The 25483-nt window shown below is 48.7% G+C and overlaps 1 protein-coding gene across 1 annotated transcript in view; it reads right to left on the bottom strand.

Annotated features, from left to right (window-relative positions):
• Window positions 1-15221, bottom strand: part of LOC115916022 (hydrocephalus-inducing protein homolog) — a gene marked incomplete at its 5' end in the record, with an annotated part of 37363 nt that extends 22142 nt beyond the window's left edge. The window contains 13 exon segments of the mRNA XM_030969729.1: window positions 252-554; window positions 928-1182; window positions 2517-2660; window positions 3226-3478; window positions 4536-4774; window positions 6599-6751; window positions 7631-7795; window positions 8242-8377; window positions 9616-9716; window positions 9769-9860; window positions 11159-11226; window positions 13077-13303; window positions 15093-15221. Coding sequence (XP_030825589.1) covers window positions 252-554; window positions 928-1182; window positions 2517-2660; window positions 3226-3478; window positions 4536-4774; window positions 6599-6751; window positions 7631-7795; window positions 8242-8377; window positions 9616-9716; window positions 9769-9860; window positions 11159-11226; window positions 13077-13303; window positions 15093-15221 — 2265 coding nt within the window.
• Window positions 15222-25483: the final 10262 nt, after the last annotated feature.

Here is a 25483-nt window from a genome sequence, read left to right as displayed (position 1 = left end):
CCTCAGGCCACAGAGGTCTGAGAAAGCAGCTTTCAGCCCAGCTTTCCTTCCCAGGGGAAACCACTATGGGGGCTGTGCAGCACCAAACTGGTGGGAAACCTATTCCCTGAGCATCCAGCCTGAGCACGGCTGCTCAGTGCCATTTGTCAGATCCCAGGCAAACAGCTTTGCTCTTTGCCAAGGACAAACAGGACACCAGCAAGAAGAGCTCCAAGGGGAGGGCAAAGGCGCACATACCTAAACCTGGTCACCTGGCTGTCGGGACGGAATGACCAGCGGCACTCCACGGGCAGTGGGCTGCACTTGGGCATCTCCAGGGAACGCGCTTTGTCAGTGCCGGCCACGGTGCAGCCAAACTCCAGGGAGCTGGGCTGCATTTGGACACTGGGGAAGTGCACTTCTCCCCGCAGGGCGATACGCTCCACAAAAGGATGGCCCCTGACCATGTCTATCTTCAGCACCTTCTGTGTTTTCCAGCTCTTAAAATCCTGTTCATAAGCCGGGTCAAACACGACGTAGAGATGACAGGTCTCCCCTACATCCACTCTCACAGGCTGCAAGGAGATGAGCAGTAATTAATCACCTGTGGGATGATGTCCCAAGGTCTGACAGCAGGAAACAGTAAATGCTCCAAGTGACCCCAGCATGGGCTTCTCAGTCCATGGTTCATCTCTCTGCAGCAGGGCTCTGACTGCAGGCACCACAGCCCAGCCCAGGATCCCTCAGGCTCCCGTTCCTGTGCTCAGCCCCAATCCAAGGGGGTGGCTGCTGGAGAGCTGGCATGCTTTCCAGGAGACACCTTCACTGCAGGGCTTGCCCAGACCCAGCTGCCTGCTCCCTTCTCCCTGTGCCTTAAAGCCAGGATGGATCTTCTCAATTCAGATAAGATTTGGGTTCCTTCAGCAGCTTTGCTGATGCAGCTCAGGCCAGCCCACTGCTGATGCTCCAGAATAAACTTCTTGACTCAAGGAGCTCCCAACAGAAAGGCACCACCACATCCCTCCTCTTCAGAGCCCACTGGAGGAGCCCAGGGCTGCTCACCTGGCCACCTGGGAGGGGCTGCTGCTCCTGATCACAGACCAGGAACGGCTGCTCCAAGTGCAGCATGAGCTCCAGTGGCAGCAGGCAGGTGTTTTTTAAAGCCAAAGGCTGGTACTGCAGCCTCAGGACATCACTGGGTTTCTGTGGAAACAGGAGACAAGGAAAAACAGCCTCAGCTAGACACACACCTCCTTCTGCTTCGGCTGCAGCTCACATTTTTCAGCCTCAGGAGTGCAGACATTTCTATTTACCCTTTCTATTTGTTTCTACCCTTCCAGGAGGTTTTTCTTGACAGCAGATGCTTTTCATGTTTAGAAACCACAGCATCCTCTGGAGGACAGGGAAACACTCCCATGTCCAGATGAGGGAATAGGCCCCTGAGAGGAGGTGGCTGCTTGAACAAGATCTAAAGCAGAGAGTGAATCCAGGCCATTTGTCTCCAGTTTTGTCTCTCTCTTGGGCAGAACAGCACTAGAGGATCTTCACTCACATACAGTCATTTCTCACAACCTTCCTGGCTCTAGCAGCCCCAAAAAGCACTTGGTCTGCACCACGTGTCCTGCAGCCCCTGCTACAGGGACAAGGTGTCTGTGCTCTCAAAGCTCTGATCAGCCTGGGCTCTTCCTTCCTGTCTGTGCCTTGTGCTGGGCTTCCTGCATGCTTTAGAGAAACCAGAGACTTTGGGAAACAACTTCTGCATGTCCTGATACCAAACAGGTGCTGTGCCATAGGATGCAATAAATCAGTTTGTGTGTGTGGCATCGAGCAGAACCCAGGCAGAATCAGGGAGAGCTGAAAAGCTTCTAAATTACATCTGAACTGCCTGTTCCAGGGATTCTGTACTTCACTGGAAGCCTGGGAACCAGAGGAGAGGCCTGAAACTACAGAAACCAAATCATTAACCATCTTCTCTTTCTCAGACAGCTTGCAGGAGGCAGAAAGATGATGCTGGAGTTGGGATCCAGAGACTAAAGGGCACCTGCTCTGCCTCAGTGTTATCATCACTGCAGGTGCAGGATGTCTGGGGGTCCTTTGAAGCACAGGAGGCTTAGGGAAATGCACAGAGCTCTACCATAGAGCTGTACCATCAAGCATCCATGCCAACAGCAGAGAAGGCAAAGAGACACAGGAGATGTTGGGTTTTTCCTTGTCAGCCTGAGGAAGTCACAGGAATCTCCAGTTTTCCCAGCTTCCCTACAGCATCAGTGTACAGCCACCACAATGCCCTGGAGGGCCCTCAAAAGCCTCCCTGTCCAGTGGGCACAGCAACTGGCATTTCTCTGCAAGTGGCCACCATCTCCTTGGCAGTGCAGCTGGAACTGCACTTTTACTTTGGGCAAGTCAATACCAGGCTCATCTCTATCAGCATCTTCCCTCACTTTACAAAGTGCCTCAGGAAGGGTAAAGAGGGGCTGCAACACAAGCACACCCCCCTCAGCCATGCTGGTAAATGCCAGCATGCAATCCAGACTCACCTTCTCCACATAGAAAGAGAATTCTCTGGCTGATACTTCTATAGAGGGGTGAATAAACTCACAGGTAACGATAGTTTCTATTATCCTCTCCCTCTTGAGGGATGTCCCAACGAGGGCTTCACAGTACACATAATCCTGCACCTCCTGCAAGCAAGAGTCACTTGTCACCAGTGGGTAGTGGCAGGGCACCCTGCAAATGCCCTGCATTGGCTCTGCACCCACCACAGGCCCTATTCCTGCCACAGTTACAGTCACTGCCCCCTTTTCTTCCTGTGCTCAATTGTCTGTAACCCTGCACCTCAAGAACCACAAAAGGTACTCGAGAGAAACCCCCTCCCTTGACATGGCTTTTGTTTTACTCCGTGCTCACCCCAGATAAACCACTTGGCCCTTGTTTCATTCACTTTCTTTTTGGGCTCCTAGTCTAAATGTAACTTATTTCTCTGCCCTTCTTTGCTGACTCAGCATGCAACACTGCTTGCCCCAAAAGAGCAATATTTCCTTCCACCCCTGCTTTGGGATCAGCACTGGTTTTGGTAGCTGTGGAATCACAAGAAAGTCTCAGCTGCTCTGATGGTGGCCAGCAAGGAAAGCAACTGGTGCTGCCACAGAAACGTGCAGCCTTCAATCAGTTTTGTGAAGGCCCCTGCTCATTTCCCCAGGCCAATGCCAAGGGGCTGTGGGACAAGCCCAGGGCAGGGGAGCTCACCTGTGCGATGCGGGAGAAGCCTCGCAGCACCAGGGCCTCAGACTGGCCTGGCTGCAGCTCCATGGACAGTGGCTGCAGCCCAAACACGGGGCTGGCACGTCTGGGGCTCTGGGAATCATCCCTGGGGCTGCTGAGGGTTGAGACACTCTGGCCCTCCTCCTCAGGTGGGCTGCAGCATTCCGCACTCCAGAAGAGCCCATGCAAATGGTGGCCCCTGTTTGTTACTTGGAATCGATAAATACAGGGCACGAGGCTGGAATAGAAGGCAGGATGGAAAATAGGATGGGAGCAGCTATTTCCCTGGTTATCAGATTGCTCCCAGTGAGCAACCTGAGCTGTTAATAGCTTGGAGACTGTCTTCATTTCCAGCTCTTAGTGTGGACCAGAAGTAGTGTGTGATAAGCTGCCCTTCTGATGTCATTATTGCAAAGAGAAATATGTTTATAATGGTAATGTAACATTTTCCAGGTGAGGCTAACAGGATGTGGTGTTTTCCCCCAAAATGGTTGTTCTGGGGTGATTGATACTGTTGCTGTATTTTGTATTAATCTGTGCCCAAAACTGTAACTGATCTTTGAGATGCTGCCCTTGGGGACCTTGTGTGTGGGGGTAGGATTGCAGACATTCCTAAAAGCCGGCTCAGAGGCAGTTTCTGGATGATCCCAGCAAGCTGGTAAAAATCATCTGCCTGCTCCAGGAGAGGAAAGCAGGGGAGCAGAGCCTCTCTCCTTTGTATCAGCCTTGGCTCTGCACTGCTAGCCATTTGTAGAAACTTCATTTTGCAATTAGAAACTGTTTGGAAGTGAACTTTGCAAACTCTGCTGGCAACTCTGCCTCTGGAGCTGCTCTGGGGGCTCCTGCCTTCCTGGTGGGGGCTGTCACCCTCCTGTCTCTTTGCTCCCAGGGCCCTGCTTGCCTGGGAGGTGCCATTGGGAAAGGGCAAGGGCAAGGGCAAGAGAAAGGATCTTCCCTTGGTCCCTCAGCCACATGGAGGGACTGCCTCATCTGGGCACCATTTCAGGAACCTTTTGTTCTGGGGCAGCCTGTGAGATCATTACTTGATCAAGTGAGGACATCCGTGTATTAGAACTAAAGACAATTCAGTGGCAATTTAGCAACTGGTTTCCCTTTCAGTGGCTTTTGAGGGTGTCTAACAACTCTCAACTGCCCATCACATGTTTGGAAAGGAATCTCTGCCTTCAGGGAAGGAGTCAGGGCTTTGAACACTGAAGAAATCTTGCCTGAAGGACTACAGAAAAACTGCTCCTTGTTGAGACAGGAGGAGAGGTGGCAGTGGAGAGATCTCCTACCTGAATTGGTATCCCAAGTTGAGCTCTGGGGCAAATGGTTTGTCTGTGACAATTGTGGTGCCAATGCCGAAAGCCTGGAGAGAGACGCTGCTCCAAAGGCTGTTCCCAATGAACAGCTGGACAGTGTCATCAAAAGGGCCAGTGTCATCCAGGCTTGCTGTGACAGTCACAGGAACCTCACCCCTAGCAGGGATCACTCCTTCACTGGGCTCAGTAACAAAGCAATGGGATTTGGAAGCCTGTAAGACAAGCATCAGATGCATTTAGGATGGAAACCAGACGCCCTGGTGTCTTGTGGGATAGAAGAAAAGGAAAGACTAAAGAGGGGAGGATAAAAATCCTGAAGGCCCTAAAGTTAAGCTACAGTACTGGGCAACAGCAGAGCTCATACAACCTGTATTTTCCCCTCCTTTAAGGGACTCACCCAATTAACCCCGTTTTGCCCAACCCAAGGGATGCTTATCCTCAGCAGAGTGTTCCTTCCCCAGTCTTTCTCTGCAGTGTGGGAAGGAAAGCTGCTTTCTCTCTCCTGGCCTCTCACAAAGGCTCAAGGCCAGAGGAAGTCATGACTGCTCAAATCCCACTGCAGAAACCACATGGCTGGAGGACACTGCTGAGAGCCTGAAGAACATCTCTGCAAAACCAGGTAAGCAAAACCCCAACACCAACCTATTCTTTCCCAAGGGGCCATCAGTGCTTCTGAACACCCCCTAAAGGACTGAAGCCCTCACTCCCCACCAATCATCAGCTGCAGAGAGGTGCCCCAGGGCCCTCTGCTTTGCAAAAGTCACCTCCAAATGCTTATAGCAGAGCAGGAAAGCAGGAAGCAGAAAGAAAACTGGACAACATGTGCTCTGTGGGCATGGCCCACTCTTCCCAAGAACTCTTGTCATCTGCTTTCTCATGGACTTGATGGACTGAGCAAGAGAGCTGGAAGCTGCCCAAAGGAGGGAGGAAAGGCCTTGCACCAGCCCAGCTGTACAGACACAGCTCTGCAGCTCTGGCCCTGGCAGGAGCATGTGAAACCCAACCTTTACACACCATCAGCACCCAGCCAAGGTGCACTGCTCCCTGCAAAGGCTGAAAGCAGAACTGCATTGTGGAGTCAGGAAAAGCTGCCCTGGGAAAAAACCCTCGCTTTAGAATAACATTTATCTCCCAAACAGCTGGAAAAGCAGCAAGAGGAAAATGCACAGCCCTCCTCCTTGGCCCAGGAGGCTGTGGCTGGACTCTCCCACATGGCCTGATGCTTTATCCACAGACACAAACCAGTCCATAGCATGGGGTTTTAACCAGCTCCACAAGTTCAACACACCCAGCATGAAGACCAAGAAACCTCAAGCCCCTCACAGGTCTCCCCCTGCAGCAGACATCCCAGCCAGCCCCAGGCCCAGCCTACAAGCCCTTCCTGGCTGCACCAGCCCTGCTCCCCCTGCCAGGGCAGCAGCCCCAGCTCCTTCTGCCCCATGCAGCCCCCACATATCACACAGCCTTTCTCTGCAGCTGCTCCCCAAAGATGCTCTTCAATAGCACAGAGATCACAGGCTGGGGGGTGCACAGCCCCCACACTTGTCTTTGTGTGGACAGCCCAGCTGGCTTGACCCCCAGGAGGTGTGAAAACTGCCTCCCCAGGAGCAGTCTGAGGACAGACCTCACACCCTGCTCTCTGCTGTTAACAGCAGTTTGGCACAAAGCAAATGCAGATGGGACAGGGAAACCACAGTGAAATCCATGCTCTGGGGAGCAAAGGACCACAGGTTTCTCTTGATCTTGGAGCTCCAAAAGCTAAAGCACAGCTAAAGACAAAAGATAAAATTAAGGGAGAACTTGTCAACACAACCCAGATTAATTTCTGCTCCAACATCTCTGCACCTGACTTCACTGAGGGGTGCCCCAGCTAAAACCACTCCAGAGCCAGGTTCCTCTTGCCTTGCTCAGAGGGAATATTGGAGTATCTTGCCTCCTCTCACACAGGGCAATATGGAAATCTTGCATTTAAAAACCAAGTCATGGCTGCTACTGACCAGCCCATTTCCCTGGAAAACAGCCCCACAGACACTTACCATTTCTAGCCTGAAGTCTGTAGGGACAAGACCTTTGTTGAAGAGGGTAAAGCTTTGTGAAGCAGGCTGTAGGGCTGGGATCCTGCCAAACTCTAACCGACTTGGACTTGGGTAGATTTCTGCCAGCTGTCCAGAGCTCCGTAATTCTACTCTCTGTTCCAGGAAGCAGGCAAGAAAGATTAAAAAACCACCCCAAGCAAACCACAACAGGGAAACCTAAAAAAGCTTCAACAGCTCAACCCTGCTCAAGTTATTGCTTTAGGGACAGCTACCACTCTCCAGCTGAAATGCTGGGCTTTTCTGGGAAAAGAAAAAGAAAATTACATGTTCACCTCCAAATTGAAAAGGATTAAGGGAAGAGAACCTTTCAAACTACAAATGATTGGCCCAAAGGTAAAAGCTTTGCAAGAAATCTCTAGTTCAGACCAGGCTGACAGTTCAACAACTGGTTCTTCTGGTGGGGAGAAAGCCTCCTCTTTAAGGGAAGCAGCCTGATAGTTGAAAGCAACTGTTCTGTCAAACTTCAAGCTCCCTGGCACAGCCTGCATTGCCTGTCCTTCCTGTTCACTGATTTACAGGCAGTGCCACAATGGCCCAGGCTCAGATGTTTGGTGCCGTCCAGGCAATTTGGCATCATCATTTCCTTATGTTTTAATGTAAGTTTAAATCCTTGCAACCACTCTTCAAATGCCAGCTTTCCTTTCTTTTACAGAAAGCTCAAGGTTCCCAAATGTCTTCTGACATCTTCTTTTGTGCTCACAGAGATGACAAGACATTTTAAACCAGATGTTTCCAAAGTTAACAGCATTTTAAAGCTTAATTAACTAAAACTACCCTCAATTCCAGCTTAGATGAACTACCTTCTGTGTCAGACACTGAGATCACCACCTATGAGGCATGGGCTGTTTGTGCCACCCATCCCTGCTGTCCTTCTCCCCAGCAGCCTGTGCCTGTTTTCCCTGGCAGAATCCCTGTCCCTGTGCACCCTCCAGGAGCAGTTGCACACAGGCTCACATCTCCCCTTGCCCTCACCAGGGGGTTTCTCTCATCCCCGAACACGCCGACGAGAACGTTGGTGCGATGCTCGCCCGCTGCCTGCACCTCGATCACAACTGGGATCTCTGCAGTGCTGTGAGGCTGCACAATCCCACAGGGCTTGGGGCTGCAGTAGAGCACAGCAGAGTCCTCCTTGCGTTTCTGGAAGGGACAGAATGAAATGCAACTTCAGAGGCACCTCTGAAGAAACTTTAGACTCCTTAACATCCACCGCAACAGCAACTTACACACACGTTTAAAACTCCCCAGGACAAAGGGCAAAGGCACAAACAAGCTGCAAGAATTGTAGGCTTGGCATTCCCAGGGGATCCTGCAAGGAGGCTGCCAGCACAGGCACTGGTGTCTGTGGATGCAGCAGCTTTTCACAACCCTCTAAGGTCTCCCACAAGAAAACACCCTGGAGACCAGAACATCAACTGTTTCCTCAGGAGCTTAAACTGCATCCTAAAATTTACATTCAGGTAGGATCCTGTTCTCAGCAGATCTTTAAGACTGAATAGAAACCAGCAAGGTCTTATCCAAACCCCTTTTTCCCCTATAATCTCCCCAATAATATTGGACAGGAGCAGGTGGATGTGATGCCAAACCTGGGGAATGAGCCCGTAGCAGCCAGGAACTTTGCTGAGGTTCCTAATGAAGAGCTTCCCCTCGTATGGCTCCTTCAGGTGGCACTTGTCATACAGCAGGATTTGGGGGTACACCTGCAGCTCAGGAGCGAGACATCTGGGCAAAGAGATGACCCCAAGGCAATCAGAGATACTGACAGAATGGAGAACATTTACCCCCAAAGATTGTGAAATGGAGCAGAACACATTGGTCACTGTCAAATGGGCCCTTAACAGCCCTACAGTGATAAATTGCCTTCTACCTCTTCCCACCCCAACACGTCTTGTCAAGGAGGGGCAAACCCTGAGAGGCAGCACCCAGAGGCTGCCAAGGGCCCCAGGCAGAGCCCTTTGTGCCACAGCTGCCTCAGCCCCTCCTTTGCCCAAGAAGGCTGCAAGGACTCCTGGAACAGTCCCAGTGACCCACGAGCTCTGGGGGAGCCTTCCCAACAAGGATCAGTGCTCCCTAAGGCTCAGGGAACACACAGCTCCAGTGTCCCAGTAAAAATGACTCTCTTCTCTGCCATGGTGCTGCTGCCCTGCCTGAGGACTCAGCTCTTTGCCCCAGCCCTGGAGGGCACGAGACAGCAGCTGCCCCACAGAGGGGCTGATCAGCCAGCCCCTGCCAGGCCCTGCAGCTCCCTGGCTCCTTCACTGCACAGCTCCAGGCACTGCCTGGCCCCAGCTCCATTTGCTTGGCAAAATGGCAGCCCAGGCACTGCCTGCCTCTGCCTGGCACAGGGAACAGCACCAGGGAGCTGCATCCCTCTTGGCATCACACTGACACCCCCAGCAGCACAGCAGGGTGGAATTCTGCTGCAGCAACAACGACTTTTGCTTTAAGTCTGAGAACATTCAAGCTCAAAATGGGAAGCACAGGGAAGGAGAAAAACTGGAGCTGACCTGCCACATCAAGGCTGCTTTCTCCTCATAAGACCTTGCCCTCCCCACTCCTGCTGGGAGCCACTTTCCCCTGCCATGTGCCCTCATGGACAGAGCCAGACTCTGACTCTCAGCAGCTGCCTGGTGTGGCCCAAACCAGTGCACGGTGCTCACAACCAGCACAGCTCCACCTCTTGCAGGAAGAAGGAGAGGAGGCCCTGGGGAAATTTGTTCCACCTCAAGCACCAAAACCCAGGCCAATAAATATCATTCCTGGTGCCTTTAGAAAAGGGCCCAGGACCGTGCTGGGCTGTGAGCAGGGGTGCTTTTCACCACAGGCTGCTGCCCAAGCACTGCTGTTCTCATGGCCAGCTGGCACAACATGAGGGCATTCAGCAGCTCTTCTCCTTGGCAGCTGCAGCCAGCAAACCCTGGGCAAGGCAGTGCCTGGGGAGGCCAGGCAAGGGCTGGTACCTGGCTGTGATGGTCAGGGTGGCCACTCCCTCACCAAAACCCTCCACGTCCACCAGCAATCTCCGGTGGAACTCCATCACCGTGTTGGAGCACAGGGTCACCTGGTGGAAGAGAAGAGCAGGAAATTCTTCCTTACAAAAGATCATTACCCACATGTGATATCCTCCAGTTCTTGAGGGAGGATTTGGCCTTCATTCTTCTGCTGCTCCATGTGTAGAGCACAGTCTCAGAGTAACAAAAGCCTTCTGGCAATGCCAGATTTGTTAAACACACCTTGCTATCACAGCATAGGTCAGCTTCATTAAAACATTAGACTAAAGCTCTATGCACCACTGCATTCAAATTAAGGGGCCAATTTCTCATCTGACTCCAATGACATCAATGCAGAGGAAATCTGACTTGAACACAGTGAGTTCAGCTTGGGGGGGGGGGTTGGTTTTGTTTGTGTGTTTTGGGGCGGGTTTTCCCGGCTCTTCTGTCTTGTTGCTTTTCCCCCTTTTGCCCGGGTTCCGTTTTTGTTCCGCTTTTTCTGTTGTCCCTTTTCGTGTTGTCCCCTTCGGCGGCGCCTTCCCTCTTGGCTTGGCGTCCGGCCGGCGTTTGTGGGCGTGCGCCTCCTTGCCTTTTGCCCCTTTCTCTTCTTTTGGGTTCTGCTTTCTTTTGTTTTTGCTCTTTGTTCCGAACTACGGCTCGCAAAGGCTGCAGAGGTGTTTCGCCGGTTGCGCTGACACTGATTCCAGATGCAGCACAAATTGAAAATCCCCCACTCTAGCCCGCTTTGACACACTGCAAGCTTCTCTCTTTTGTGATGGGGAGGTACCTCCCTCACCTGCCCCAAACCAGCACCAGTTATCTCTCAGTGATGAGTGTGTACCGAAGCCCGCATAGATTTACTCTGGAGAATTCAAGCTGTAAAATTCCCTGGTAAAGTCTGCCAACACTCCCACCGTTTTTCAAGATACATAAAAGGGGGGTTGTCACAGGGAGTTTTGAGAAGAAGCTACAGCAAAAGAAAGTGAGGATGGAATCAGGAACTAGAACGTGATGCACCTTAATGCAGTTTCTCTCTGCAGGACCCTTAAAGCATCTCTTGGTTTGGGCCAAACAGACTGAGCATGTGACAGCTCAGAGCCCACTCAACTGGGGGCAAAGCCCAGCCTTGCTTTGAGATTAGCAATTAGGAACCATGTCCCACCTCACCCAACAAACAGGGACATCACAGCCATGCTGCTCACTGTGATTGTGCCTGCCAGGGGATCCCCACTTTAGCTCTGAGATTTGCTTTCCATCCTGGAAAGCCAGAGATACAGCCACACATGGTGGGGATCTGTCTTTTAAAGCAGGACAGAGACACCAGAAAATACCAACGTTCTATTCTGTGGTTCTATTGCATCTCACGATGGCAAAATGCCCCCTGAGGCAGCAGCAGCAGCCCTGCAGTTCACAGCCTGAAGAGGCTGCTGGGGCAGACCATGAGTGAGGGGGGTGCTTTTATGTTGGAAGGCACAGATCCCTGACACTGTGTCCCAGCCCAGGGAGCACTCACCAAAGGAGATGTCCCCGAAGTCGAGCTCAGGGAGGTCGAAATGTAAATCCGGTCCAGTGACGCTGCCCCTGGAGGACGAGGACAGAGCAGGAAATGGCTCGGTTAAAGGGATTGCAAAGGTCCGGCTGTCGTGGCTCGGGGGCACAAAACCTGGGCTCAGGGCACCCTGGGTTTCCAACCAACACAGCACCGTGGCTGCTCAGCACAGGGCCCTATGGCGGGGGGGCCAGACGGGGCGCTCAAGCCAAGGAGGGGGGGCTGCGGCCAGCAGCCACTGGTGGGCAGGCAGGGAGGAGGGGAGGAGGGAGGCCCAAGTTGCTGGTGGTCCCATGAAGGATCCTGAACACACGACGCGGGCCCCAGGCCGGGCCTCGGTGCCTCAGTTTCCCCCAGCGCTGCAATGAGATGGCATAAAGGTGTCCCCACAAACTTCTGTAACCAGCCTTTCCAGCCACAGGTTCCCTGCTTTTCTACTTAACTGGAACTGCTGTTCCATAAAATTTTCAGGAAGTTTGACCCACAAAATCATTACCAGACAGAGTTCTGAGACATGAATCGGCGGGAGCCCGCAAACATCCTGAAAAAAGAGCAGCAACAGTTCTAAGGGGACAGATGAATCCCAGAGGAAAGGACCAGCTGTGCACAGCGGCCCAGCCAAAAACAGCCCCCAAAAAAAACGCAAACAACCAAAAAAAGCAGCCCACCACCTAACACGCCCCTCACCTGACCAGAAACAGAGCACAAAGACACCAAAAGCCACCAACACCCAGCAAAATGAACCCTGGCCACCACACAACACTCGCCAGCAGGGTTGATGGTAAATAACGCCCACTCCCCCCTTTACCTGGTGGCCCCAAGCTGGCACAGCCCACGAGCAGGCCCGTTTTTTTGTTTTTCCCGCCTCACCTGTCAACCGCACAGTGAACTGTGCCTTCTGTTGTACTCACAGGACTGCCCCTGGCTCTGCTCTCTCTGCACATCTCAACAACAGACACCTGCCCTTGCTCAAGGAGAAAGCTGCTTATGCAGAAACATCCCATGACCAGTTTGGGGGAGGGACAGAGGAGAATCAGTTATTTGATGGTGAAAGGTTCCCTCTTGATTTCCAAACTAAAAAAGCAGCACTTTTCCTCCAAAAACAAAGCCAACATAATTGTTTCTCCACTATGGGCAGACCTACTCACCACTTTTCTCTTGCTAAGTAATAACTTTCTTGTTCCTTTTATCCATCTCCCTAATCTTATTGGTATAATCAAGTGCAGATTGCTTTCATTTCTTTACTGCCTTGAGCCAGTGCCTCCCAACAGCAGCAGCCCAGCTGCAAAGCTGCAGAGCAGCCAGCATCAGCTCTCCTGCTTCCACTCCATTATCCCAGCAGCACATGGCTCAGGCTGGCAGGGACAAGCCCTCATGCTGCTCTGGTGCTGAGGACTGAGCTCTGCCTCCCCTATGATCAGCCCTTCTCCCTTTTGCTGGGCCAGGATTGTCTCTTGCCATGGCACCAGCCCATGGGATGATGCCCCAGTCCTTGGGACAGCTCCTGCTGCAGTTCCCTGATTCCTGTGCTGGCAATTTATCTACAAACACAAACGGAACAGGCTGGCCCATCTGCTAAGCCCTGGGGGCCTTGCTGGGTGTTTGGGTGGGACATCCCAGAGCAGCTGCTGCCCAAAGCTGATCCATCCCACTGCCTGCCACGGCCCAAGGCACAGGGAGATCCCTGCAGGGAGGAGTCATTGCAGCTCCTGGGTACCACACAGGGCAGCAGGCATCCTCACATTAAGGCAATGCCAGGATCAGAGCAGAGATTAAGACCTCAGGCAACACCTTTTTTCTCTGCTCGACCCCAAAATGAGGTAGGTGGGGGATGTCCCAGAGACAGCTACAGATGTGCCCACCCAGCTCCCAGAGTCCTTACTTGATGGTCAGGATCACAGGTGTAGGAGATTCAGCCACACCGAACTGGAATTCTTCCTCAAACCACCCCAACGTGGTGGTGGTATGGAAGGAGATCTGGACAGTCTGGGTCCCACCTGGTGGAATGATGCCCCGCTCGGGCTCAAGCTTGAAGCAGAAGTCCACATTTGTGTCTGAAGGGATATAGGTGAAGGGAGCATCAAGAGCTCCTTTGTTCATCAGTTTCACCTGCAGAAGCAAGAAAGCAAAATGGAAATACACGTGGAACCTTCCCTTCTTGTGACTTATTGCCAAATGATGCAATGAACACCCAGAAAAGGCAGAAGATGCTTTGTGCTGCTGAATGGCAGAAGTCAGAAGATACAACAGGACAAGTTCTGCTTTTGAGTTTTCATGCAAAGCAGTGGCAACTCCACAGAACTGCAGCCACCCTGGGCTTATCCCATGGACACAGAGCAGTGCACCTCTGCTCAGCATCACCAAGCTCATTGAGAGCCGGCCCTGAGAGCCCTGAGTGGGGAGATTGCAGCTGCGTAGGGAATCACCCCAGAGCTGCTGCTGCCCCAGTGAGCACAGCTCCCACAGCACCATCTACTCATTCACCTTTTCCCATACCATGAAAACAATTCATTGATAATGAAGCATCAGCGTCAAAATGTACAGACAGCACCATCTTTTGGTAAGAAAATTCAGTGTGTCTTTCCCTTCCTCAGCCACGCTTTTGAAAGTGTCTAGCATGATGTAGTGCCTCATTTGCTACCTCTTTCAGTTGCTCCCTCATGATTTTTTGCAAACTTGACACTGCTGGGGGGGAGGAAAACAGATAAAAAAATCCTTTTCTTTATTCCCAGGTGTTGTATTGTGTTTTTATCACCCCAGTTCTTTGTTTATTATGGTTTTGCCTTTGTTGTTTTTATCACCCCAGTTCTCTGTTTGTTACAGTTTTGCCACTTTTTGTGATTTTGGCTGTCACAAAAATGGTTTGCCTCAAGCTGTTACACTTTCCCCACCCTGTCAACCCTTCCTACTCCCCGCCTAGAACCTCGAGTTTTTGCTGATTCATTCCCCCAATCTCCTCCCCGGACCCCTGTCAGTCACTCGGTCTCCCGTCCCCTCTTTCCAGAACCTTCCACGAGGGGCATCGAGTGATTGGCCAGAGGCCAGCGCCCTCCCTCAGAGCGTTTCCGGATTTGTGGCCCCTCCTGTCACTCTCCCCGGTTTCCACACCCCCAGCTCTTCCCATTGGTTGCTGCAGGAGCTGCCTCACAGCCAGATTTCCCCTGAGGCATGCAGTTTCTCCTAAGGTTCTGATAAACCTCCGACTAAAGCCTACGGAGAGTTAGCTCTCTCTTTCTCCACTTTGGCCAGCCAATGCCTTCTCTGCTTTAGGGCTCCCACTCCTGGCTGCCCTCCTGTACCCTTGGGCATGGGAGAGTGTCCCCCACAGCCCACCATGTCAGGGCTGGCTGGGCGGTGACTGACGGTCACTGAGGACATGGTGACAGACACCCAGGAACACTTTTCTCCTTTCAGAGCCAGAGATGCACCAGGGCTGAAGTGTGGTGAGGGACTTCTCAGCATGGGAGAAAACTCCCAAGCCCTTTGCAAGGGCCAGCAGTGAGCCAGGAGGCCGGATGGCTTTCCTGTGACTTCCAGGAATAAGCAGGGACACTTGACTGGAAGCTGTCTGCAGTGGGCTGAAGCTCAAAGGCAGCCAGTTTGTTCCAGCTGCTTCTGAAGAGCCCAGTCCAAAGGTGCCTTGTGTCTGGCACTGCCACAAAAGCCTCTGAACATGCAGCTTTTTGAGCCAGCTTCCTTATCCCTAAGGAAGGCTGCCCAAAAGCAGGGACTGGGGCTTCAGGAACAACAGACACACCTTTCTGACCCCCCCAGGTTTGAGCAGTACCTCAAATATTCCCTGCTCACAACTGCCCAGCTTGGCAGGAATTCCACAGCTCCACCAGGCTTGCTGCTGCCTCAGGAGCCATCAGGATCCATCCCAAGCCCTGCTGCTCACCTCGTAGACATAGGGGGTGTCAATAAAAATCTTCCCAAGGCTCAGTGTAGGAGAGCTGAGTTCAACCAAGGGTCCTTGGCCTTCCCCTCTGAGGTGCAGAGGAATCCTGCTCTCACGGCCTGGGGAGAGATGTCCATTTCAGTACAGTCATTCCCTCTGTTCCACTGGATTTTCCAGGCTGCCTCGGTGCTAGTCCCTGACTCTGAGCTGGATGCAGTCATGCTTGGAGCTACCTGGTCTAGGGAAAGGTGTCCCTGCCCATGGCAGGGGCCTTGGGACTGGATGATCTTTAAGGTGCATTTCACCCTTAACACACTGTGATTCTGTGGTTTCCTTCCCATGCACCTAGAGAAGCTTTGAAATCCATTCAGTGAAGGCACAAAGCTCATGATGAGTTTGGCAGTTACCAAACTACCTGGCCCAGTAGCACAGGCCTTTGTTGCCCAAGTGCTCCCCTTCTGACGCTCAGCCCTGTGTTCTGTTTCCACAGACTGAGAGCTGCAAGGTGACAACTCCCACACAGGGAGAGAAGCAGGTGCTGGCCAAGGGTGCTCCTTCTACAAACAGCCTGTGCTCAGTGGGGCTCAGCCACCTCTGCTCTGCTGGTGTCTGGGCACTGGCAGGTGATCCAGGCTCAGGGAGCACATTTCTAACTCAGCTCCTCCCACCTGATGATGGATCCATGTCAAATGGACCCATCCTGGAGGTCAGTGGCCTGCAGGGGCTTAGCTGCTCGTTCACTGAAGCTGTTCTGCTCTGGAGCTCTCTGGCCTTTGAGGAAATGCTGGCACAACATCCTTCCCCCATGGTTTTAGCAATGGCAGCTACACTCCAGCACAGCCCAGCAGCTTCAGCAGAGGTCATTTGTGTTGGCTTAGTGCAGATCAGGACTCCAGTCCACCACTCCCAGCAGTTTGCAATGACAACAGAACCTGGACACTGAGGTTTTTGCTGGAGGCAAGCCTGTCACAAGCACACACCCTCTTCAAACTTCATGCTAAACAGAAAGGAAAAGAGCAGGAAAAGGCTACCTTTTGACGAGTCTCAGTCATGTCTACACATGGGCCAATTCTGGGCAGAAAACTCCCCCCAGTGCTGGCCTCCTGCTTTGTGTTGAGAAACTTCTCCCTCTGGAACTTAGAGGGAAGCAGCTGAAAGGCAAAAAAAAACCCAAAAAAACCCCCACCAAACAAACCAGCAAGAACGTCAGAGATGTGCTTGTTCAGAAAGGCTTTCCTTGAACAAGTGGCACTGATTAATAATTTGTGATCACAGCCACTAGGACAGTTCTGGAAGCCCTGGAAGTTTCCTGCTGAAATACTTAGCACCAATAAATTAATAATACAGAGTGCAATACACATACTCCAGCCACATGGCTGTGTCCCATTAGTCTCTCTGTGATTTGATGGGACATGGCTGGGGTTTTCTGCTCTTTGGGCATTTGTTTCCTCTTACATTTCACTGGATTGAGGCAGTGATCTTTTCAGAGAGTGGGGAGGAGCTCTCAGAACTGCCCAAACCCCATCCCTGCACAACACTCAAAACTCACAGCCAGCAGATAGCACTGCTGGCTGAGTCCACGGGAAGCAAGCAAGAAAAGCTGTACCAAGAGTGAGGTGCACAGGAATGTGTCCAAGTTTTAGCTCTCTCTGTAAATTAGCATTGGTTTTCTCTGTCTGGGCTGACAGAGCCCTAGAGAGAAGAAAACAGAGGGATCTCCTTGGCAGAGCCTCAGCAGTGGGGCATCTTCAGTCAAGTGAGCTGCAGACAGCAAGGGACCTTTGTGGCCCTGGCTCCAGTGCTGCCTGCAGGGCTGCATCTGTGCCCACCCAGGAGCTGGGATAGAACAGCTGCTTTGGAAGCTCTTCCAGCTGGGACCAGCTGTGGCTCTCAAGGCTTTGGGCAGGGTTTGAGCTGCCCCCCACATGCCCAGGTGCCCAAGGGCAGGATGGTCAGAGCAGCACAGGTGAGTGCCCAGCCTGGCAGAAGGAATTCCTGTGGCCAAGGGGAAGGAAAGAAGCCCATGCTGAGGGCTTCAGCTGTACATTGGTTTCACTTGGCTCTGCAGGCACAGCCAGGCAGGGCGCTGGGCTGTCCCTGACACATCCCACGGTGCTCCCTACTGCACCAGGACAGCCCCCAGCAACAGGAGCACGGCACAAAGGGCGGGGGGGGGGATCTGCAGCTTCACTGCACTGCTGGACAACAGGGGCAGGGAGAGCAGGGACAGCAGGGCAGTGCCAGCCTTAACACAGCCTCAGTGGCTACTCACAGTATCAGACTTCAGTCTTTCCCTGGACAAAAGTCGAGGAGTTGGTGTCCTTCCCGGGAATCTAGAAGCCATTTTGAAGGGAGGATCTCACAGCACTCGCTCACAGAAACCACGGTTGTGCGAACAATTCGCTCGGCGAATCGCCGAGTGCCGCCGCCTGAACGCGCGAACGAGCAACCAGAGCCGGCTCCGGGCACTGAGGCCGCACGGCCGGCCGAGACTGCGGCCGCGTTTGCGGTTCCCGGGCAACCGTGACACCGAGTGGGGGCCGGGCAGCGCTGGGGGCCGGGCCGGTGGCGCTGGGCGGGGCTCAGTCTCGCCTCGGTGCCCTCTCGATCCTGCCTTGTTACCCCCTCGATCTGCCCGTGTCCCCGCCTGTTCCAGCCCTGGTGTCCCCTCGGTCCCCGGGCACAGTGGACTGGGTTCGCTCCCGGGCCCGGAGGCAGCGCTCGATGTCTCCAGAGCCTCTGCCCCAGCTCCGGGCTGCTCCTCCACCACGGGAAAAACCCAGGGTCTCAGCAGTTTGTGTTCAGCGATAGTACAAGTGGGAATCAGCCAGCTGCAGGTCCGGGGCGCTGACATTTAGCTTCTCGTTCTTCTTAGGGACACACAAGTAGCAGGAGTAATTTTCTGGTGTGATGCCGCGCCTGCTTTGCTCTCGTCCTGGTCCTTACGTCGCAATAGAAAATGAGTAAATAATTCTAGTAGGTGTACTAGCATTTGGGCAGCATTAGACCCACTACATTCATTGGTGCATTGGCCAGGAAATATGAACCAAAACCTCTACACTTAATGTGTGTTTCTGCCCGGTTTCCAACTGAAACTGCTGTGCTCTACCACGAGTTACACAACAAAATCCCAGGTTCTTGAAAACCAAAACTAAAATGTGTGAAATTGTTCTAATTACATACATAACTTAAGAAAAAATGAGTATTGCATTTGTCACCATCCAAAACTCATAGAAAATGAAAAGATAAATGAATTACTCTGAATCAGTTTACTTTTCACTACAAGATATTCATCTAGTGAGACCCTGCCGTGAATTAAGATATGTTACCTTAACATTCCTACGGCCAGGGAATTCATTTTCTCTCTTCACCTTATATATCAAGGCTTTATCCTCAAGCAAAAAAAAAGAAATAATAAACTCCAGAAGATAGTAGATTACATGAACAAATCACAGTAAAATACTCAAGCACTGTTTCATTTAATACTTAAACTTCAAGAGCCTTTTAATATGCATTTTCATTGCTACCCTCTTCATGCAATCTGACTGGGAAGACAGAAGTGTGGAAGGAATCAGGGAGGATTTAGGAATACTGAAAACCAAGAAAAAATATAAAGAAGGAGAAAACCTGTTTGGAACATTTCAAAATTACGTGCCATCTGCTGTGAAATGACGGCATCTTAATATCTTCATCTAAGGGACCTTGACTTGAAATATTTATATAACACATGAAACAGGACTCTTGGTAACAATGAGAACTGTCAAGTCCTGAAAATAGTGAGCATTGCCATGCAATTTTTTCCTGTCAAGCTTAAATCCTTTCTTTCAGAGCTGGGGAGGAAGTATCAGCTCTCATGCCGAGTTCTTTATTCTTCCTTCCCAGGAATGACCCCCATGCCATCACTCTGGGCACACGGTGCGCCAAGTCACATCTCTACCCAAGTCCCTCTCACCCATTGGCAAGCACACAAAACCCAGATATTCTTCCTACCCCAGCACCGTGGGGGCATTTCTTCTCCAGGAAAGCTTTATCTGCACAGTCTCTTTAGAGAGGGACCCCAAACTTTAAAAAAATGAATGCTAAATCCTTGCCATCCACTCTGCTTGGAAGCCTCCATCCGTGTGGACTTGGTGCAGCTCTTTTGGCTTTCCAGAACAGAAGGGGATTGGAACATTTTTAACAGAAACAAAGCACAATTCAGGGGAGCAGTAGCATGTGAGTAAAGACCAAGCAGAATTTGTGTCATCCACTTTTTCCCCCTTCTTCATCAACAGAAACCAGGAAATAGATCATTCTGAGTATTTCTGTGCCCCATTGGAGTGCCAAGAGGTACATCTGAACTCAGCCCAAAGCATCCTCCTCAAAAAATGCAATGGAAAAGAGATTTCTGTGAAAATGCCATCCTCCTCAAAAAAATGCAATGGAAAAGAGATTTCTGTGAAAATGCCATCCTTCTCAAAAAATGCAATGGAAAAGAAATTTCCCACATTGTCAGAAGACCAGTGTTTTGCCTTATTAGAACATCTTTTCTTCAACAACTATCAAAAGAGAAAATGGAAATTTCTTTCTCAACACAAAGAATTTGCAATGTGGGCTGCAATTTCAGCCAGACTTTCAGTGTCCAATGATTCCCCCTGTCTACAGCAAATATCCCTGGACAGCCATGTCTCAAAACATCTGCAGGGTGACTTCTCAATTTTCATTTGACATTAATCTTGCCAGAAGGGAGTGTGTGTGTGGGTTGTGTGCTTCTTTGTTGATGGGTTTTCCCCATTCACACAGAAAAAAAATGTGTATCACTTTTTATTTTAAGAAAAAATTAAAAATATCCTAAATTAGAAGAACTGATTTTTCAGTCCTAGTGTTGCAGTTTAAAATTAGGGATTAACCAAAGTTTACTAGATGCACTGTTCCTCTCATAAGTAACTCATATGTATATATATATACTTTTATATGGATATAAAAGATACATGTATGTGTGTAGGTATATAAATATATCCACACATATATATTCTTAGCAGTGCCATGTTAACATCTGGACTGAAGATCTCAGGGATCTTTTCCATCCTAAATGATTCTATGATATAGAATATATTTGCATCATTTAGTGGCAAAGACTATATAACAAACTTACCTGCTTTTATGAGAGAGTACATTCAGCTGAAACTAAAAACCACATAACTTTTATTCACGGTTTCTTATTTTTTAATGATTCATAAAAGAGAGCAAATGCTTGAGCAGTAATTAGTATTGAGGAGCCATCAGTTGTTACAGGATTGAGATCTTCAAAGCCAGCAGTCATAATCTCCTAATATTTTCTACTTGGCCAACAAAAAAACTGTCTCAAATATATAAATCAGTTAGAAAAAATAAGAACATTGGAACCCAAAAGTACAGCTACCAGCTTTTCCAGAATAATGTAATTAAGATGGTATTCTGTCCAACTGAAGCTGGGTGCATATGCTGAACATAGCACATAGCAGGAAGCACAGCCAAATAAAATAGAAATAGAAGTACATCTACTGTTTTCATTTAGAAAATAATACCACAGTCCCCACTTCCTGTGAAAAATGCATGTATTTTATGATTGGCTTTTCGCAAATATTAAAATGAATACTATATGTGTTGTGTTAGAAAGTAATACTGTATTAATTCTCTTAAGTACTGTGTTAAATATCGTTTTAGGTTAAAAAAAAGTTAAAATAGAAACTATGCTATATAAGATGCTTTGTTTAAAAGAAAGAACTTGCAGCGAGATAGCAGCCACAGGACACCTAAATCTTTCAGAAGAAAAGATTTTTTTGCCCTCTTATCAGGAGAAACAAATTTCTTTCCACCTCTCTGGCGCTGTTAGGATTAGCAAGAAGAAGTTGATGAAAACCAGACAGAATCCTGTGTTTGAATGGAATTTATGCATCATGTATGAAGCATATGAATCTCCAACGGGCTATTGTTCTTAAGGATTACTCCTTTTGTTAGAGGGTGTCCTTTTTTGGGTGCTCGTGCTGCCCATAAAAAGGTACCCAGACGTCCGCAACTCTTTGTCATTATTGTCTCATATTGTCCTAACTCAATTTGTCCAAATTATTATTACTCTAATTGTATTACTATTTTTATAACCATTACTATTAAACTTTTAAAAATTTTGAAAACAAGTGATTGGCGTTTTTCACACTTCCTGAGTACTTCTCTTGTTAATTAACACAACATTTAAATCAGCTCATGTCCCTTGGAACATGATGGGAATGGACACAGAGCAAGGAATAAAAGCCAAAGTCCTGCTATAATTGAAAACATTGGCAAGACTTCTAAAAATTGAATCTGAATGTTGGAAGTAAAATCAAGAAGCCCCAACATGCTCAACTCTTTTTGAGATGGAAAGCAAAGAAAATAGTAATCTTGAATATTAAACTACCTTCAAGTGAGCAATAGCTCCTTTTGGTAGATACTATCACTATTATTAACAACTTCTGTTTTGAACTGGTGTAAAAAACTACTTCAGCTTGTGGTAAACATTATTGGAAAAATCCTGCACCATTTTAGAAGGGAATAAAGCCTGAGGAAGTGAGTGTACCTGCCCTTGAGGAAAGAGAGGACAAGGATGATGGAAATAGAGAGGAAGAAGGATTCCACCCCCAAGGCTGAGAATCTGTTAAAATCTCATACAGCTTCGAGGAGCCAATTCACTGTATTGATGTACCAGGACAATAAATCAGAGAAAGGCTGAATGAATGGATGAACAGTTAAAAAAGAACCACACTGAGAACAAACCAGTAACCCCATTTAGGTATTGAAAGATGTTAGGGATTTGTATTTTATATCTTTAAAATGACCATCTTGCCCTGACCATGGGGGGATATCTCCATCTCCTGATCTTTTGTCTGAACACACATCTTCTTTCAATTGCAGAGCTGACCTGGGTCATTCTCCATAGCCTCTCCTAAAAGCTCCTGACACCAGCACCTGGTCATCACCTTGATAGTAAAAGATTTTAAAATCATAGAAAATTTGGGGAGTTAGAAAGAAAGTTAGGCTTGGTAGGCCCCGGGAAATGTTAGACTTTGTATTTGCTAGATCATGTGAAACTGTACCTGTGTAGTCAGTATATGATAAATGATATAGTTGTTAGGTGTAATTATTGTTTAAAGAATCATAAAAAACTATGTTAGAGGTTTGAGGGGATCACAAGAAATCCATGCTTGGAAGAAATCAATGTATACAATAGAACAATGTAAGTTTAATAATTAATATGTAAGTTCTATAATGATAGAATATAAAACACGTTCAGCTCAAAACCATATCAGGTCAGATTTGCATCTGTGTACCCCTGACACTCAGAGCTCTTTAATAAAAGCACCTGCTTATAACCATTCTGTAATTATGTGTTCCTGAACATTAACAATCTCAGGTTGTCTTGCCTTTACAGTAGTCACACCTTGTTTTCCGTACGCAGGAATTGTTAGCATCGCATCATGCAGTTCACTGCACATATCCATCATTATTCTAAGCAGGATTATAGGACATTTTAGTGGTTTTGCTTTGGGCCATTTCAGTCCTTTAACCTAAGGCTGCCAGTAAATCCAACAACAGACTTTGGATTCTGAATATACACACCCATACAGATTTTCCCCTTACATGGAAAATACTGGTGTTTATATATAAAAAAAAAAAAAAAGCCAAGTGAGCTTAGACCCACCAGTTTTATCTGCCTTTCTGAGGCTGCAGCTCTTTAAAGCTCTCAGCATGGTGTGTAAAGCAGTCAGCAGCTCTTACTGTTTAATTGTCCTTTTCCCCAGTCACTTGCAGTCAGAAAGGGAGCACTTGCATCTCCTTGCCCCAGCTGGGCAGAGAGAGGCAAGAAGTTTATGTCCCTCCTGAAGTAACATCTACTTCAGGATGAGATCTGCTTAGAACTCAGGAAAGTCACCTTAAAACCTGTCTACAATCCTATTAAAGAAAATAATGAAAAAGTAGCAAGAGGCAAGACAGTTGAAAAGGGAGAATAAGGATTAAAAACTTGTAAAACGTTAAGATATGAGCACTGAAGGAAAAACCCTCTGAAGCAGGCAGTAGATACCATATATTTGGTTAAGATGGACTACACAGTAAACCAGTCATAAAAGCTTTCTGCAGACCCATGAACAGCTATATTTTTAAAAAAAATCTTAACAAGAAACATTGAACATGAGCCCAATCCAGTATAACTAAATACTATTTCTTGTTGATGTGAGCTCTGTAGGCAGCTGAGTGTGGTGCTCAGTTAAATCTCTGGCACTCAGCAGCAGTGAGAGAAGTACAATGCAGTCTTGGAAGGCAGGTGAAGGCAGATGGAAAGGTGTGGAGAAAACATATCGGCGGGAGAAATGCGGACTTGTCTATCTCTTGCTTATTCATTAGTATTATGTCGACATGGCCTTTCTCAGCTAACTAACTGTCCACAAAATCCTCTACAGAAAGGGACAATAAATGAGCCAGTGACTAGACAGAGAGAAAACCTCACCCAGCGTTTTACCTTCCATCTGCTTCCTTATGACTGTACCTTTGCAGAACCAGATCTCCCTTCCTGACTCTGGAGATGGCACAAAGGAGTGTTTATGACAGGGGGAATGTGTTTAATACACAAAAAACCAAAGCAACAAAATGAAAACCTAAAGGCATTTGAGACCAGACACTCTTGAGAAATATTTCTTTAAAGTAAAACATTCTTTTGTTTCCTTTGTTTTCCCATGTTGTTCTTTAACCTGCCCCTTAAAGGGGAGGGTCTTAAGAGCATTCATAAGCAGAGAAGAGATGAAAAAAGGAAAGATGCAGCTTTGAAACAGTAAAATGTCTTTTTGTCCTACTCTCCATCATCCCCTGCAGCAATAGTGGGAGCAGTAGGGGGTGTGCTGAGGAGGGAGTTTGGCTTCAAGTCTCAGTTCCAAACAGTACATTTTGCATGGCACTGAGCACAGGCTTTATCATCCTTCCCATCAGGTCTGCTGATATTTGACACTTAAACTTCTACACACTTTGTTATCTTGGAACCTTGTAAATCATCTTTCATTTAAATTTAAATTGCTCCTGAGGGGCAGGAGAGAGGACAAAACACCCCAAGTAGTTAAAAGCTTGGTAGTGAATGAGTTTCCAGGCTCAATAGACTGCAGGAGTCAGTGAAATTCTGTTACAGGTTTTCTGTGTACCACATCACCACAGATACTGCAGAGATACAGAGGGTAAATATTTGCTTCTGTTCTCAAATGTGCAGGGGTAACGTGAGAGCAAAACTTTATCTTCATCTGCAAAGCAGGAAGTACTTTGCTACCTGATACTGCTGTCATCTTACTGCAGGAGTTCCATACTGGTGTCTCCTTATCAAAAAAGTTTCACACCTTCTTGGTGTTTCTTGTGGGCAGCGCCTCAGAGCACTGCCTCTTTCTCCTTCACAAAGCAGCCAATTGACTCCAGTTCCCTTCTCACCCAGCCACCCCACTCTGTTATAGCACTCTTCTTCTCATTGCTCACAGCTGTGCCCTGTTAAAGTCAGGCCTGTTCCTAATCTTTGATAATTGGCCCAGCTGCACCTCCTTAGGGGTAAGATTACTTTCTACATTATCTTTATTTTCCTATATTCTATCCCCCTACATAATATAAAGTTAGTTTTTCGAGAAAAGAGTGATAGAAAAAGCATCCTTAGGGCTGAAGGGACATTTATAATGCAGCTCTGCATTGTTTCTACCAAACCAAGCAGAGCCAGCATGCTGCACTTCAGGAGCTCTGCCTCTCCATCTCACCCTGCACCTACTGTAGCTCTCACCTTCCATCCCCATTTACCTGACTCAGGGAGAGGCTGAGAACACCATTTCCAACAGGATTAGCAAATTTAGAATCAATGTGTTTTATTGATGCAAAGGACAGAGGGATTTCTGGTAGCAAAAGAAAGCATACACCTCCACTTCAAGCTCACAATTATTTCGATTTCTTACTTAAAAGCGGCAAAACACTTTTGAGTTGTCCCTGGTGAGCAGTTCTTAATGAGAATGGAGTTGGCATGGAGCACTAAATCAGTGCAACAAAGGACATTATTCCCTGGCACTGACACAGAGGTTTTTTATGGCAAAACCATACTGATTTCCAGAGCATTCTGCACTCAAGCATTTCAGACTTTGCAAGAATTGCAGCACTGAATTTTATCAGTTATGTCAGTTTGATTGGGTTGTATACCAGCTCCAGAGGTGCCAGCTATACAGTAATATTTTATTGCTTGTATTGCTGACAAAGACTGTATCATCTAGCTCTGGAAATGTACTTAGAGGGCTGTAAATAAAAAGGAAATTTTGCAGAACTAATATTGCAGGTTGTGAATGGCAAGGGGGCACATTTGCAGTAGAACTCTGATAGCACTTTCTGAC

This window comes from Camarhynchus parvulus, unplaced genomic scaffold, assembly GCF_901933205.1.
Source record: "Camarhynchus parvulus unplaced genomic scaffold, STF_HiC, whole genome shotgun sequence".
Classification (NCBI taxonomy): Eukaryota; Metazoa; Chordata; class Aves; order Passeriformes; family Thraupidae; genus Camarhynchus; species Camarhynchus parvulus.
This window is presented reverse-complemented; position numbering and strand designations above follow the sequence as displayed.